Source organism: Diadema antillarum, unplaced genomic scaffold (assembly GCF_040938485.1).
Source record: "Diadema antillarum isolate AM-2024a unplaced genomic scaffold, OU_Dant_1.0 seq00000770_RagTag, whole genome shotgun sequence".
NCBI classification, from domain to species: Eukaryota; Metazoa; Echinodermata; class Echinoidea; order Diadematoida; family Diadematidae; genus Diadema; species Diadema antillarum.
In genome coordinates, this window is record NW_027271660.1 from 342,024 (window position 1) to 356,866 (window position 14,843).

General features: G+C 40.3%; 1 protein-coding gene across 1 annotated transcript; it reads right to left on the reverse strand.

Moving 5' to 3' along the window:
• Window positions 1-1,156: 1,156 nt before the first annotated feature.
• LOC139738874 (3-ketoacyl-CoA thiolase, mitochondrial-like) lies at window positions 1,157-14,548 on the reverse strand. Its single transcript, XM_071649505.1, has 9 exons — window positions 14,455-14,548; window positions 13,113-13,279; window positions 10,028-10,156; window positions 8,545-8,661; window positions 7,626-7,773; window positions 6,894-7,066; window positions 5,407-5,607; window positions 4,137-4,291; window positions 1,157-1,238 (listed from the first exon to the last, which is right to left on the reverse strand). Exons 1-9 carry the CDS (start codon window positions 14,468-14,470, stop codon window positions 1,157-1,159), a joined length of 1,188 nt encoding a protein of 395 aa, XP_071505606.1. The 5' UTR covers window positions 14,471-14,548.
• Window positions 14,549-14,843: the final 295 nt, after the last annotated feature.

A 14,843-nucleotide genomic window follows, 5' to 3' on the forward strand; every position in this document is an offset into this window, starting at 1 on the left:
TGTGCAGCTCTGGCATATTAATGATACTTGAATGTTTTCCTTCCACCATTCTCTGTTGGAATTACAAAATTTCACCCTGTATACTGAATACTTTAAAGGTACACATGTATTATCAATTTTTGTTTTCTCACTATCAATGAGCTCTAGTCAATTCTTTCTTCTGTTTTTTTTTTTTTTTAATCAAATGAATACCATGCACAAAATTCATGAGCTTGTAAATATGTAGTACGTCATACTGTGGACTTCAAATTTAATTCTGAACTCACTGGACACATGTACCTCTGAAAAACCAAGGAAGGCAATAATTATGGAATATTGCATGTGTCATTTGGCTCTGTCCTGCTGCCAATCAACTCTGTTAATCCTCCTGCAACCGCCATCTATAGAATGTCATTGATGCAGTGCATACACAGGATACAGACACCAGTAACAGGGTTAACCCATTGAGGACAAGCCGATATTGCCACAGTACATATTTCACATTGACACCTACCCGAGTATACTCTGAGCTAGTCTTCAACAGGTTAAAGAGCCAACTGCCTGCTATACTGCTGATTTCTGTTCAGTCAGAAACAGAGCTGTGTCAGACTTCTGTTAGAAGGTCATTACTCAGCTGCTGACATGGACCATAACCCGTTGAGGACGAGTCCCGAGTATACTCAGGCAAGCTTCTATATGGGAAATGCGTGTTGTAGTAAAATCAAACCGTCCTCAATGGGTTAACCTGTAAATTCCATGCTCGTCTTCAGAATAAATCTTGGCGTATAAAGATAACTTCCTTTTTAAAATTTCTTATATCTTTTCACTCAGCACTTTGGTCTCAGTAGTTTCCTTTGACCGATATCCATCTTTTCACAGGCCTGCATTTATGTAGGCCCTATATTTCACTTGCTTTGCAAGATTACAGTCACAAATACTATTCTAAATTCACAAATAACTTTATTTTTTATATCTGCAGACTTTAGGTTTCACCTAATTTGAACAATGAATTAGTTTGTGTTTGCATTTTTTTTTTTATGCACTCCTTTTGTATTGTACGATAATTCTGGGGCAAAAAAATGAATTGAAACCGACATAACAGAAATTGAAATTGATAGGAATTAATCTGGAGGACAGAGCCCACGGATGAAAACTGCAGATCGGCTAGTCTCATTCGCTAGACTCGCTCTAAGACCACAGCAATGCCCTGGCCACCACCGATGCATGCTGAACCCACAGCGTACTTCAGACCCTTGCGCCTGCACATCAGAAAACATTCACGAGACAAGAATAGGTGGGTTAGACACAAACTGATACATGTATGACAAAATTATAGACTTTCAAACTAGCATATCTGTCTTTTAAAATACAAACTAGGCCTTCTTTAAAAATGGCTGCTTCTAAGGTAGGCTGGAGGCCTAGTCAATTTCATAAATGAATACCTTTTGAGATGGTAAACCTTTCGAGATGGTAAACATCAATTGCATGACATCTGCAAGGCTTGACACTGACACTCGTTCGAAGGTCTGAAACCCGTAAAAATCACTGTCAGTCCAGTAACACAAATTTACTGTTGTGATATTACGGGTAAAAGAAAAAAAAAATGAAATAACATCATCGAGGCCAATCTAAAAAAGAACAGAACTAGTAAAACAAGAGAGCCGGGGGCCTCCTGCTCACCTGAGTATTGTAAGGTCATCTTCCATGCATTCTTGCAGACTCTTACCCAAGAACCTTGGAAACTTAAGGTAGGGGTAGCTTTGAGAGTTGGGGGCATGGTGTCCATTTACACATATTCCATTACACTGGTAAAAATATCTGACCTCGATTCTCCATGGACAAACGTGAAACAACAGTCATCAATATACTGACCCTTCATTGTATTAGCTTACCTCAATAACTTCTGGTTCTAGAGAACATCTGTAAAGATTCCTTACGGGGGTGGGGGGTTAGAACCCCATGGGGGGCCCCAGGTAGGGCATGGTGCCCATTTGATGGGAGTGAGATTCTTTCCCACTATGGATGTTACCTGCCAAGTTTGGTGAAAACCCATAATGGCATTTTCAAGAAAAAGACAAAAATGTACAATTTGGGTCCCATTAGAACCCCTCCCCATCCCCCTCCCCTGGGTCCCAAAGGGGGCACCCCTGATTCCGCCATGAACAAACTTGAAACAGTCATCAGTCATCAATGTACCTACTCAAAGTATTAACTTAGCTCTATCACTTCTGCTTCTAGAGAAGAAAATTTTTTAAGATTCCTTAATTTTGGGGGATTTGGGCCCGTCTGGGGCCCCCCAAGTGGGGTATGGTGCCCACTTGAACAAATCGAGATCCCATCTCCCTAGGGATGCTACCTGCCAAGTTTGGTGAAAATCGGTCAAGGGGTTTTCAAGAAAAAGATGAAAAAATGTAAAAAGTTTACAGACGACGGATGACGCACGACGGACGAAGAGCCGTTGCAATAGCTCACTTGAGCCTTCAGCTCAGGTGAACTAAAAATGGAAAAACTGGGCATCTACATTTATGTGCTGGTCCAACAGGGACAGGTCTGACCGGGAGGGGGAAAAAAAAAGGATATGTTTGCAGCCCTGCCTTATGTACACACATTGACAGAAAAGGCCATGACGAATTTTTTTTGTCATCTCTTTAATAGAAACAAATGATATATCTGATCGCCTGTCCCAAAACAAAGAGGGAGTAGGATTCTCTGTAATGGACCTAAATGTGACCCGCTATTTAAAAACAAAAGGATCCGAAATTTGGGGGAGGATAATTTTCTGAAAATGGTATGACATTATTCCCTTACTCTTCTACTTTAATTTCATATACAGCATCACTTATAAAAGTACTCAGTTGCAGAGATATCGAAGATTTTATTAGCGCATGTCAAGTGGTTGTGGGAATAAGAGCTTTGAGAAAAGTGTCTTTTAAAGTTTGCGTTCCAACGCTATCATGATCAATTGGAGGCGAGATAGTTTTCACTGCTTGACAATAGAAGGTATGCTCCTAGCGATCTCCGCGATGTTCATTCAAGCTTAGCGCCAGTGGTCTACGCATAACCAATCAGTAATCAAGATGCCACACACTGACCAATAAGAACACTCCCTCGTTGCTAGGGGCGGAGTCTAGCTGCGGCACTAAATCCAAATCTTCGGACTCTTTTCAGTTACATTGAAAGTCAGATCATCTTGTCCCAGAAAAACGCTAATTTCTTGCCTTTTCTTTAATCATTTAGCTTCAAAATTTCGGCAGATGATCGACAAAACATTAAACTACAAATTCATGCCAAAAACAGAAATCCAATCACTTTGTCCAATTTTAATGATGTGACTTCAAGCTCGATTAATCTCGGCTCAGCCATCAGCGACTTAAAGATCCTTTTGTTGTAGCGGGTCACAAATAGTCATTCAGAATGATTACTCAATTTTTTATAGTCTGTCTTGACAGGGAGAGTAACATCTTCTCTACCTTTTGTATAATATTTGGAAGTTTAAAACAAAGCCAAATCCAGAAACTGAAAGGTTTTTTGTTTTGTTTTTCCAGGAGGCATATTTTATTCAGAGAGGTGCTGCTTTACCGTGATTTTCGTTGATACATGTACAACGTACTTCTGCTTAGCATCCCTGAGTGACCCCAATTTTGAAATCCTCTTTTCTCCCTTTTCTATGAAACTGCATCTCCATATTCTCTCTCATTTCAAACACTTTTTCAGTGGGTTAGGATTGATCAATTTCAGCAAGTTATAATTTCAAGCTCAGAGCTTACTCTTTTTAAAGCTACGTTTCAAGAAAAGTGAACATTCATTTTGGCCTACTTTTTGTGGGTTTTGAGTTAAGCAGTCACATATTTGATATCTTTAAAACATTTTAGTTGGCTGCTGTGAATGAATAATAAAAAAAAATAGATATATTTCTTTTCAAAGGCACACAGTCTCTCTTCTTGATAATGACATATTATGTTAAAGGTAGCAAATATTACCCCTTTTTTTCTGAAAGAGGTAAGCTACTTAAGTGCTTTTTCATCACACTAGAAAGATCAAAATGTTGAACTGTTAGGAGCAAAAGGGTTTAACATCAAGAAAGCCCCATGTTTCTTTTATCAGCACAAAAAAGCATTTAACACAAATGCTGCCTTCATGTCACAACCAAATTGTACCTGAGTTCATGCACTAGGTGGGTGGTGATTCTGGCCCCCGAGGCTCCGACGGGATGGCCAAGTGCAATAGCGCCCCCGTTGAGGTTGGTCTTGGCGCGGTCCAATCCCAGCTCCCGTTCCACCGCGATGAATTGGGCGGCAAAGGCTTCGTTGACCTGGGAGAAGTCATTGACGAAGCTTTTGTAATACACATACATTTTTCATTGGTTTTCAATTCCTACTGTTTCTTTTTGGTTTTCTTTAACACAATACTTTTGGGGAAATCCCTTCCTTTCTCAGAGGAAATCTGCACAGTATTCAAAGCTTTAATTGTCCGTATTTTCTTTCCTTCAAAGTGCAGGTCACATGTAGTGAAACTTTGTCGACACGGCTATTGCTCTTACACTGCTTCACATTATCAGGAGTAATCACTTTCTTTGAAGTCATCAAGGTATCATGCTATTGCTCAACATGATTTGATATAAATCAATTGATTTTGCATCACCACTAAGCACAGCATGACAGCTTACATATTAAGCAAACAACTAAAATGGTTCAAATTCATGAAATTCTTCAGTTGAGATGTTTTCATGACTCGTCAGTCATGCTGGTGAGTACGTGGAACACATAATGAGTACTAAGGAGGCTTAGGGCAATTTTATACCCCCAGATCCTTCCCTGGCCCTAATCCTAATCCAGAACCTAACCCTAACCCAAACTCCTAAACCCTAAACCTAACCCTAACCCTAATTTTTACTCTAAACATACCATCAACCAGTATTCAGGCGAGGGGTAATTGCCCTCAGGGGGTAATTGCCCGATACAGTACTAAAGCTATGCGCTTCCTATGATATTGTTATGAAATTGTTTTTGCCTCTCAGGCAAAGCGCCATTTGCCATCACAGAACTTTATTGAAAGAGCATCAAACATCTTTCCCATAAATGAGATTCAGAGACTCTAACCCCAAGCACCTTGTGATCTGGAGATTCTCCCGCCTGAACCCCCCAGCAAATGGGAGACTCCAAGTTGATATGTGCGAAGTTTCTTGCCGCCTGGGTCTAGGGTCCAGGTTTGAGCTCTAGGGTTCTACATAGATGCTCTCTTGTGCTATCTGAGTCTTATTTTTCAACATACGATGACACTACGTAAGAAATCATTTCAAGCGGGAGACACAGAGCCAGGGCAGGAGATATTAAATCTAAAGTGGGGTAACGAGAGATCTTTCAAAAATGGGCTTTCGACAGGAGATCTACTGTCGAAAGCGGGAGAGATGGAGTCTCTGGAGATTACCTCACAAAGGTCCATGTCATCCAGAGACAGACCCGCCTTGCTCAGAGCATTCCTCACGGCATACACCGGTCCGATGCCCATGATCTTGGGGTCACACCCGGCAACGTTGTAGCTGACCAGTCTGGCAAGTGGAGTCAGGTTGTGCTTGGCAACCGCCTCCTCACTGGCGATGATCACTGCTCCAGCTCCATCACAGATACCCTGAAATAGTGACAAATTACAGAGAAATATGCTCAACAGGTTAGGCTTTCATTCAATGTGTTTTTAATAAGTCATTATAAGTAAATTCTCTGCATTATGATCTATGTGTACATACTGTGAAACAAGATTTATCTGTGGCATGAATTTTCAAGAATTGGAGCCAACAGCATTTTTTTTTTTGTGGTTTGAAAGTTTTTTGCAAATCACCACTGACATTCAGTGTATACGTACATGTGACCGTGCAGCACAAAACCAACAAAAAGTCGCACCCCTTGTTTTTACGTGAGGACTCAAAAACGGTGAAATGGGTCAACCGAGTCAATCTTAAGTTCTCCATATTTTCTGAAAGAACTTTCCTTCTTCTACTCTGTACATTATTCTTTAGTTTGGGATCATAAAATAAATAGGAAAGTGTGTTTTTAGGAGTCTTTCTACAACCTTTTTTTCTTTGGGGAGGGGGGGGGGGGAAGAATGACCAGGTATGTCTTAAAGGCCCCTTTATTTCTTTTCCTTAATCCTTTGAACACTATTCACTTTCAAGTCTAATAACTTTTGAAAGGATAATGCTACTGCTCTGAAAGTTGACATTAATCATGGACAGAATGTGTATATAGAACATGCCCAATTTCAGCTTTATCTAATTTCAGCTTTATCTTCATTGTTGTTGCTTCGGTGATTTACATCCTGCGTTTTGTCCTTTCATCACACAGCTAATACGGCTTGAGAAAGATTAAGTGCTTGAATGGACCCAGTACTTCAGAGCCTCTTGTACTTCAAAGCCTCTTTTCTCAGTTCACACTTTTCCAGAGTGTCTGCTTTCTTTCCAGTATTTAGATAGGTTAGAGGGATCCATTTGAATTGAGTTATACATCATTTTATAGCTTAGAGTCTGCTCTTTTAGAATCTGTCCTTAACTGATAATCCATGTCTGGCAACTTTTTGTTGGTTTTGGATGCAGGGTCACAAATACTATATATATATATATCTTTTTTCTTTCTTTCTTTCTTTCTTTCTTTCTTTCTTTCTTTCTTTTTTGAAGCACTATGAGCACAGAAAGGTGGACCTATGGGCTATAAAAATAGCCACTACTAGTATCATCAATATCATTACTGCGGTATATGTATTCTGTAATATACGGGAGTCTAAAGGATAAAGACTTGTAATTAATATTGAGGGAAATGATAGACCCCAGGCTGAGAGGTTATCTTGTTGCAGACTGCTACAGAAAATCTCAGTCATGTAGATTTCTCTACTGCCATGACTCTATAAATCCCTGCGAGACTTACGGAGGCATTTCCTGCTGAGACCAGGCCGTCCTTCTTGAAGACGGGAGGAAGTTTGGCGAGCTGCGCCAGGGACGTCTCTCGTGGATGTTCGTCGGTGTCAATCACCTTGGTGCCCTTCTTGGAAGCCAGTTCCACTGGCGCCATCTCCGCCTCAAACACTCCCGCCTTGTTTGCTGTAGAAACATTGTGCAGAATTTATCATGGCTTTATGGTTACTTTTTACTGTACAAACTGAATAAGGAGAGCTTGCACTAACAGAGATGGGAGGGGTATAGCAGCAGAGTATGTAATTACTGCAGCAAAGGTATCATGAATATACCGTAAACGCAAATTAGGCACAAAAACTGTAAGAATAAAATTGACCTTTAGCTTCCAACCGATCAACCCCATAGTTTGAGGAGTGAATACGTAGTTGTGTCTTACCAGAGATGTTTCCTTTGGTAACTTGCGATAGATTTGCTGTGAAGTAACTCCACTATTTTTTATTTAACCTACTGTACATTTACATGGACATCATTATGTACTGACACTAAATTTCAGATATATGTCGGTTTTAAAACCATGCTGCACGTATACTTTCACATTATTGGCCATGTTTTTATCAGTGAAAACGATACTGCAGATGTTTCTCAGCTTTACATAAGACAGTTTCTACATTCTGATTATCATAACAATTTTCCACGCCCCAATGGAATGGAATGGTCCAGTGGCTGGTGCCCCGCCGGGACTCACCTTCGGCCCACCTCTGCTGGCCGAGGAGGGCAAACTCATCACAGTCCTGCCTCGTCACGTTGTACTGGGCTCCCAGGGTCTCGGCCGTGATGCCCATTGGAGTCTTGATGTGTGCATCGGTCAGTGTCGCCCACAGCGTGTCCTCTAGCTGCATAGAGACAGTTTGAACTCAGACGGTCAAGCAATCTGACTGATATTAACCCGTTGAGGACAGACTGATTTTGCTACAACATGCATTTCCCATAGACACCTGCCTGAGTATACTCGGGACTTGTCCTCAATGGGTTAAACTAGTATGGCCAGTCGATGTCATTGATATTAGTGAAGGAATGCTTACCTTGTAAAAAACAGTCCAGCATCCTAAGGGACTAAAAAGGCATATCTAGTTTAGGTGGAAATAATGGTATTTCCCTTCTTGCAAAAGACACACAAACATACAAAAATAGCTGTCCAATGTAAAGGTCTCTGCTCAGTGATGCACAGGGAGGTATATTAGCAATAATAATACTGTAAAACATGATATATTCGCGGCATGAAATTTTCGCGAATTGGAGCTGACAGCCTTTTTCGTGGCATGAAATTTTCGCGAATTGCCACTGGCATTCAATGCATGTAGTGTAGACAAAAACTTTCGCGTGCATTTTAATTTCTCGAATTTGGGGGCTCGCGAAATTCGCGAATTTAAAATGCACGCGAAAATTCCTCGTTTTACAGTACTCTGAAAGAAAATTCATACTTCGGTTAAAAACAGAAGAAAAACACAATGGTAAATATGACATCATTCCTAATCTAAATCTCAACAAAATATACATACCTTTTATATTTTGAACAAATTGTTTCTTTGGATGGTATATTGTAAAAAAAAAAAAAAAAATGTAGTCACTGGCCTCTCTCTCAATCGTTCCTTCTGCACTCCTACCTTTTGGTCCTCTCCAAGTCTGGTCCCAAATCTCGCCCCTCTCAGGGCGTAGGGAGCCATGCTCATGTTCTCCGTACCCGCCGTCAGGGCGACCTCAGCATCCCCAGACTGAATTTCCTGTATTAAAGACATGGATGATATCACAAGCTGCAGTCAGTCTGGCAAAAGATCGTGAAGGTTAAGATTGCGAAGTCTTCACGACTTTTTGCCATCCCTTCACACTGGTAGGCAAACTTCTTGATCCAAAGACTGAGAAGCTTGGGTCACTTGTGCATGTGTGCAAGAAAGAGGAAAGACTACGAAAAAAAGAAAAAAAATCTCAATCACTCCTGTCACGATCATTTTCACTAACTGTTTATCTCTTTGCTGCTGCCATTATTGTGACTTAAAAGGAATACAAATACACTTTAAAAATCAGACATATTATGAATCTTTTGAACTTTTTATTTTATTACTATAGCACAGTCTTGTTTTGTTTTCCTTTACGTATAATCATATAACTAACATATCATACACAAATTTCCTTGAGTTTGACCTTGAGTTTGACCTTCAGGTAACAATTTGATAAAAGACCCGATAGTGTGGGGATTCACAGTGTAGGAAGGCTACACAGGTCTGTAGCCCAGCTTGGATATATTCAAGAATCCCCACAATGAATTATATACAGCTTTATCACTGATCTCTGTGTGAGGAAACACACAGCTGAAGAATCTTGGCTGGAGTCTACCAATACCGATGAGCGTACACGATGTATGCTTTGATGCACACATTTGCTGACCAGTGCTATTCGTGGTAGCCCAGGGTGGTATTCTGAAAATCTTTTTAAGTTTCTTCCTAAGTTTCTTCCTCAGTCAGAAACTTAGGAAGTGCCTAGGAAAGACGGAATTGGTATTCTGAAATTTCTTCCTAGGCACTTCTTAACACAAATTAGGCCATCCTTATCCCCGCCCACGTCCTTTCCTACAGTAAGCCAATACGAAATGCCGAATCATAAGGAACTAACCAATGATAATCGCATACTATGACGTAGGATCAAATACACGAGTGCGCAGCATGTCCCCTTTCTCAGGTTCATTTTGCGCATCAAAGTACTGTACATGTGCGCACAATGACTGACAAGCGCGCCTATCACAATACTTGCAGTTTGCTATTCTTAACAACGTACTTAGGACAGGGGTGGAGCTTTCCTAAATATTTTCCTAAAATTCTTTCCTAAGTTCATTCTAGAATACCAACTTCTTCCTAAGTCAGAAATTTGCATATTCCCGCCCCCTTCCTAAGGTTCTTCCTAAGTCTACTTAGGAAGAAACTTAGGAAGATTTTCAGAATACCACTTAGGAGAAATTTCTTCCTACGAAGGATTTCAGAATACCACCCCCAGTGGGCAGCAAATAAATCATACCACCCATGAATCCTCACGTTCCTATGTCTTTAACCCATAATGGAGGCACATAATGGCTACACACCTTTTGCCCAAACCTACCTGAGCAGCCGACACAATGGAGGTGAAGCCAGACCCACAAAGCCGATTGACTGTGAGGGCAGGCTTCGAGTTGGGAACTCCGCACCGCAGAGCGACATGCCTAGCTGTGTACGCTGCATCGGATGACGTCTGAAGTGAAAAACAAATGAAAAAGCCCAAAAATGTATAAAAACTTATCACTTATCACCAGAACTGATTCTACTGAGCAGGTCATGCTGCAATTTCATCGTAGGTTTGCCAATAAAATGGCTGACCCCACTGTTGTTTTAAACTCAATTGGTCGAACAAAATTTGCAAATTAAATGCTTGATACTTTTGATATTACAATCAATGTAATCACACAAATGTACTACTGAGTAATAAGCTTGAGAACAGAAAAAAAAAGTTCATTAAACTATGTGTATTTCAGTGATGAAAGCATGCTTTCGTAGGATATTGAAAATTCTTTAGGACTACACCTTGCAATGAAACATAAATTGTAGGCCTACAAAATGTACATATTCAGCATAATTATTGTAGATTGCCCCACATACCCAAATCAATGTTTACATTTGGCTGCATTTATGCCAAACAGAGCTTTATAATGTTCTCTAAGTTCTGTTTACTTCTGGCTGTTCCACAAAATCAGATTAGTTCAAATCACACACATAATAAGATTAAGAAAAGGCCTTACATACTGTACATTTCTAGCTGCAATCAGTTCCAACTATTTAAAGTTATGACTGTGCCACAGCAGAAATGTGCCACAGTACATCTTGCTAGGGTGAATTCAGTCCAAATTTGCTCAAACATGAACCAAAAAAGGTCCCTAGAAGGCAGCTTCACTCATGAAACCAAACCTTTGTTATTTTGTTAATATCTAAAAAAAAAAAAAAAGCTTCTTGAGCAGATATGTTTAAAAGAGATATTCAACACAGTCAAGTTTGAATCCCAGAGAACATGTCGGAACATAGGCCAATATAATGTACTTGTACAGTGTACATTGTACTGTATGCCTTGACATGAATAACCTCATACTATTCAACATCAAGTGTTCAATAATAGGGTACAAAGATCTTCATCTGCAAAATCTAATTGTGACCAACTTTGAATACAGGAATACAAATGTGCCTCAAATGGGGGCATGTACATGTATGCACTCTATATAAATGTGCGCGCCTGTATTTGAGGTGTGTGTACATGAGTGCATGTGTGTGTGTAATGATATTTATATATATTTTATTATGTCTGAATGTACAGGTACCTGGATCCTGCGATAGTGTGTGTGCTCACATACTGTTCCTATAGGGGTGTCCCTAGAATCCACCAAGTCACATTTTGTGCTGGTACAGTGTCAGCACAAGCACAGTTCAAGCAAGTGTAATGGCATGACATACATGTACACGTAAGAAACTAGAAAAGTACCAGTACTCAGAGAGTGCAGACCTCTGCCACGCAGCTCATTTTTATCATACACGCATGCTGAAAATTGCCCGATTTCCCAATTATGATGAAGAAGCCTTGTGTTTACGTCATCAGCTTCCTGCTCTGTGGCACTTCAAGCAGAGAACATGCTTTAGTGCTCATAATAAACTATAGAGATGCATCTTTGTACCTGAAATACATTACCGATACACATGCAGCTTGAGGATCACTACCAAAATTCAATCATCTGCTCCTTGTGTCATTATCAACTTTTCCTGTATGTTTCATCCAGATCTGCTCACAACTTGTTGAATTATTTTGCAAACAGATGGACAGCCAAATAAACAAACCCAAAGGCGACAAAAACATTTAACCTCCTTAGCACTACAATAGCAGAGGTCCTTACACACCTGTTAATATAAGGTGAATGTATCCTCAAGCTCAATATAACCTCTCAGCATATATTACTACACAGATCCTAGTTTCATTAAATTCCTGCAATAAAGTACATAGTGTTTTGTTGACGATCTGCATTATAGTTTATCAAAAACACTTGGTCAGAGCTACAGGAATTCTCCTTTCTTCATGATTTCATTCCATTCACCTGGGCATTCTAATTAGAAATTGTTCTGTAAGTGAATATTATTAACACTTAACAACAGAATGTTTTATATTTTTGCACAAGAGATCAAAGCATAAACCCATTGAAGACGAATCCCAAGGGTATACTCTGGCAGGTGTCTATGGGAAACGTGTGTTTCAGCAAAATCAGTCTGTCCTCGACGGGTTCAGAGTTCAATGGATTTCAACCTTTGTATGGCTGTAGCATAAAACCACATGGGGTTGCTTCAAGTTAGAGCACTGATGTGTACAAACAGTATCTCCTTTGATATACCATTCAGTTAATGGCCATTCTGTTTTAAATGTAACAAAAATTATCAAGCTGTGCTGTTAATAATGTGTACTGGTACTACAGTGTACACTGTATGCTGTAGTCACCATTCTGTAATCAATTGTCATTGCATCATACTGTAGTGTTAACAGTGTAGATGCAATTGTTACCTCCGCCAAGGGGGGAGGTTATGTTTTCGTTACAGTTGGTTTGTGTGTTCATTAGTTAGTTAGTTTGTCCGCGTGCAAAATAACTAAAAAAATAGTTAACGGATTTGGATGAAACTTGCAGGAAAGGTTGAGAATGACACAAGTAACAAACGATTAACTTTTGGTAGTGATCTGAGAATTTGAAGGAAATTTATGAAGGATTTTTGTTATTTTGGCAGGTAGGGTCAATGAACTTGGGATTTCAGGCTGCGCATATTGGAGGTTTGCAGGCGCGCACTAAAGTGCGTGCTCTAGTTTCTGCTAAGGCGAGGCGCACCATGCAGCTGAGGGTTTATGACGTAACAAAGGCTTCTATATTGGGAAATCGGGCGGCTTTCAGCACACGACGCTAGAAGTACGTATGGGTGGAAATCACTGATATCTCTATGGAAGAACAAGATCAGTAGTGGAAATGAGCTGCATGCTTGGCGGAGGTCTGCGCTCTCAGAGTGCTTTTCTAGTTATCTATGAAATTGTTTTATCAATTTGAACTTATTACTGTAAAATCAATTTAAATTAAAGCACACCTTAGGAGAATACAGCAAAAAGGGCCTAATTGATTGCATAAAAGGTATCTCACCTGAGCTACATTTCCTACAACTGTTGTGTCGATTATTTCTGGGTTGATATTAGCCGCTGTAAGTGCTGCCTTTGCCGCTACTTCACACAGGTCTGTGCCGGACTTGTCCTTCAGCACACCGCCAAATGTTCCAAACGGGGTCCGTTTGGCACCAACGATGAAGATACCTGCAGTCCAAAGCATGTTATAGATTAGAATATGAGGTAGAGTCTTGGCCTATACTTTAACTATTAATACGTAGGCTAATTTAGATCTAGAAACATAGGATTAATGGTACTGTATCTAACGTTACATATTTTGTAGATTGTGACCCCAGCAGAAAATAAATGACAATTTAGACTAGAGTACAAGTAGAGTTATCTAGACCCTCTAACTAGACCTACATTGTAAATCAAAATGTGTCTTAGAAAACATGGTACAACGGGTCATTGTATCTTCACAGCAAAATACACATGCAAAAAAAAAAACATGCAGCGCCATTCAGCAGGCAGGTTCGCTCTCAAACAAATGGCTAAAAATAAAAAAATAAATAAAACACCAGCAAAAGCAGAGGTTTCTGCGGGGATCCATTCCTTGTCCATTGAAACATGTTAGAGAACTCTGGGAAAAAGTTCCTTATGTCCCCCCCCCCCCCCCCCCACCCAACTAATTTGAACAAAATAAACAAATTAACATTACTTTTTTTTTTTACTAATAATATTTAACTAAAAAGGTTATGCTATAGCTAGGGTCATGTCTCAATGTTAAGGAGGTCTTCCCATAAACGGCATAACCTTTAGTTTATAATTAGTAAAAAAAAAAATAGTAATTTAGTTGGGGGGGGGGGGACATAAGGAACTCTTTCCGAACTCTGCCGGGCAGCGGTCAAATTTTGGACTTTATTGGTGAAATTGTGGCATAAAATATGACTAACCATGCTAGACTAGAGTCTATATAACGTTAGCTATGGACTGCTAGTGTTAGAATAATCCCACCACTGGCACTGCACCAGTGCAAAGCACAGGCACAGCCACAGGCAATTCATTGTCTTGAGTGAAAAAAAAAATAAAAAAATGTCGCACTCATGTCGTATAACAGTTTCTAGGCCTAACGTTACTCCTGAAAGGAGGTGCTCTTCAGATAAGATTGCAACAGAGCATGTTTTTGAGGGCTCAGCTCACCCCTCACGTCGCTCACAGTCACAGCTCAGTTGGCCAGAACTCGGGGCGAGCCCGTCCAGCTTTTCCCGGTGCGTGAGCTCAGACTGAGAACGACAGGAAAAGTGGTGAATGTATTGTCTGAGAATCATTAATATAGAACAATTCTGGGAAATATTCAGAAACGAGCACTTGGGGACACCCACCTCGTGAAAGAGCCATTTCGTTTCAAGTTCCCGGTCAGTTTTTGGTGTTAGATTCACGTCGTTTACTGTATTTCACAAACACAAGTTCTCGCTGGCTGTACGTGTGGAATAGGTACGGGAATTGCACTCATCACACGTGTGTGTGTGTGTGTGTACGTACAATACCCTCTCACCTCCCTGGTTTGACCTTGCGATGTACATGCCCTTCACAATCTACTCGCTGTTTATTGCATTCAGCGACCAAAGAGATTTTTGACTGTGACAGAGAGTTTGTTAGTATAGCGCCATCTCTTGTCCGCGTGCGGAACAGGTCTCGCCACAGTGACTGCAGGGGAATCATTCTGTGCGTGAAGTTGTCGGACAAAAATCAATTATTATTGTCTGACAAA

Bases quoted from the DNA above. Each gene is read 5' to 3' on its own strand.
- LOC139738874 (XM_071649505.1), bottom strand. The intron at 8,662-10,027 runs GTAGGTTTGGGC...TCTTTAATACAG, and splicing joins CCATTGTGTCGGCTGCTCAG to GAAATTCAGTCTGGGGATGC. The intron at 5,608-6,893 runs GTAAGTCTCGCA...TCACTATTTCAG, and splicing joins TCTCAGCAGGAAATGCCTCC to GGTATCTGTGATGGAGCTGG.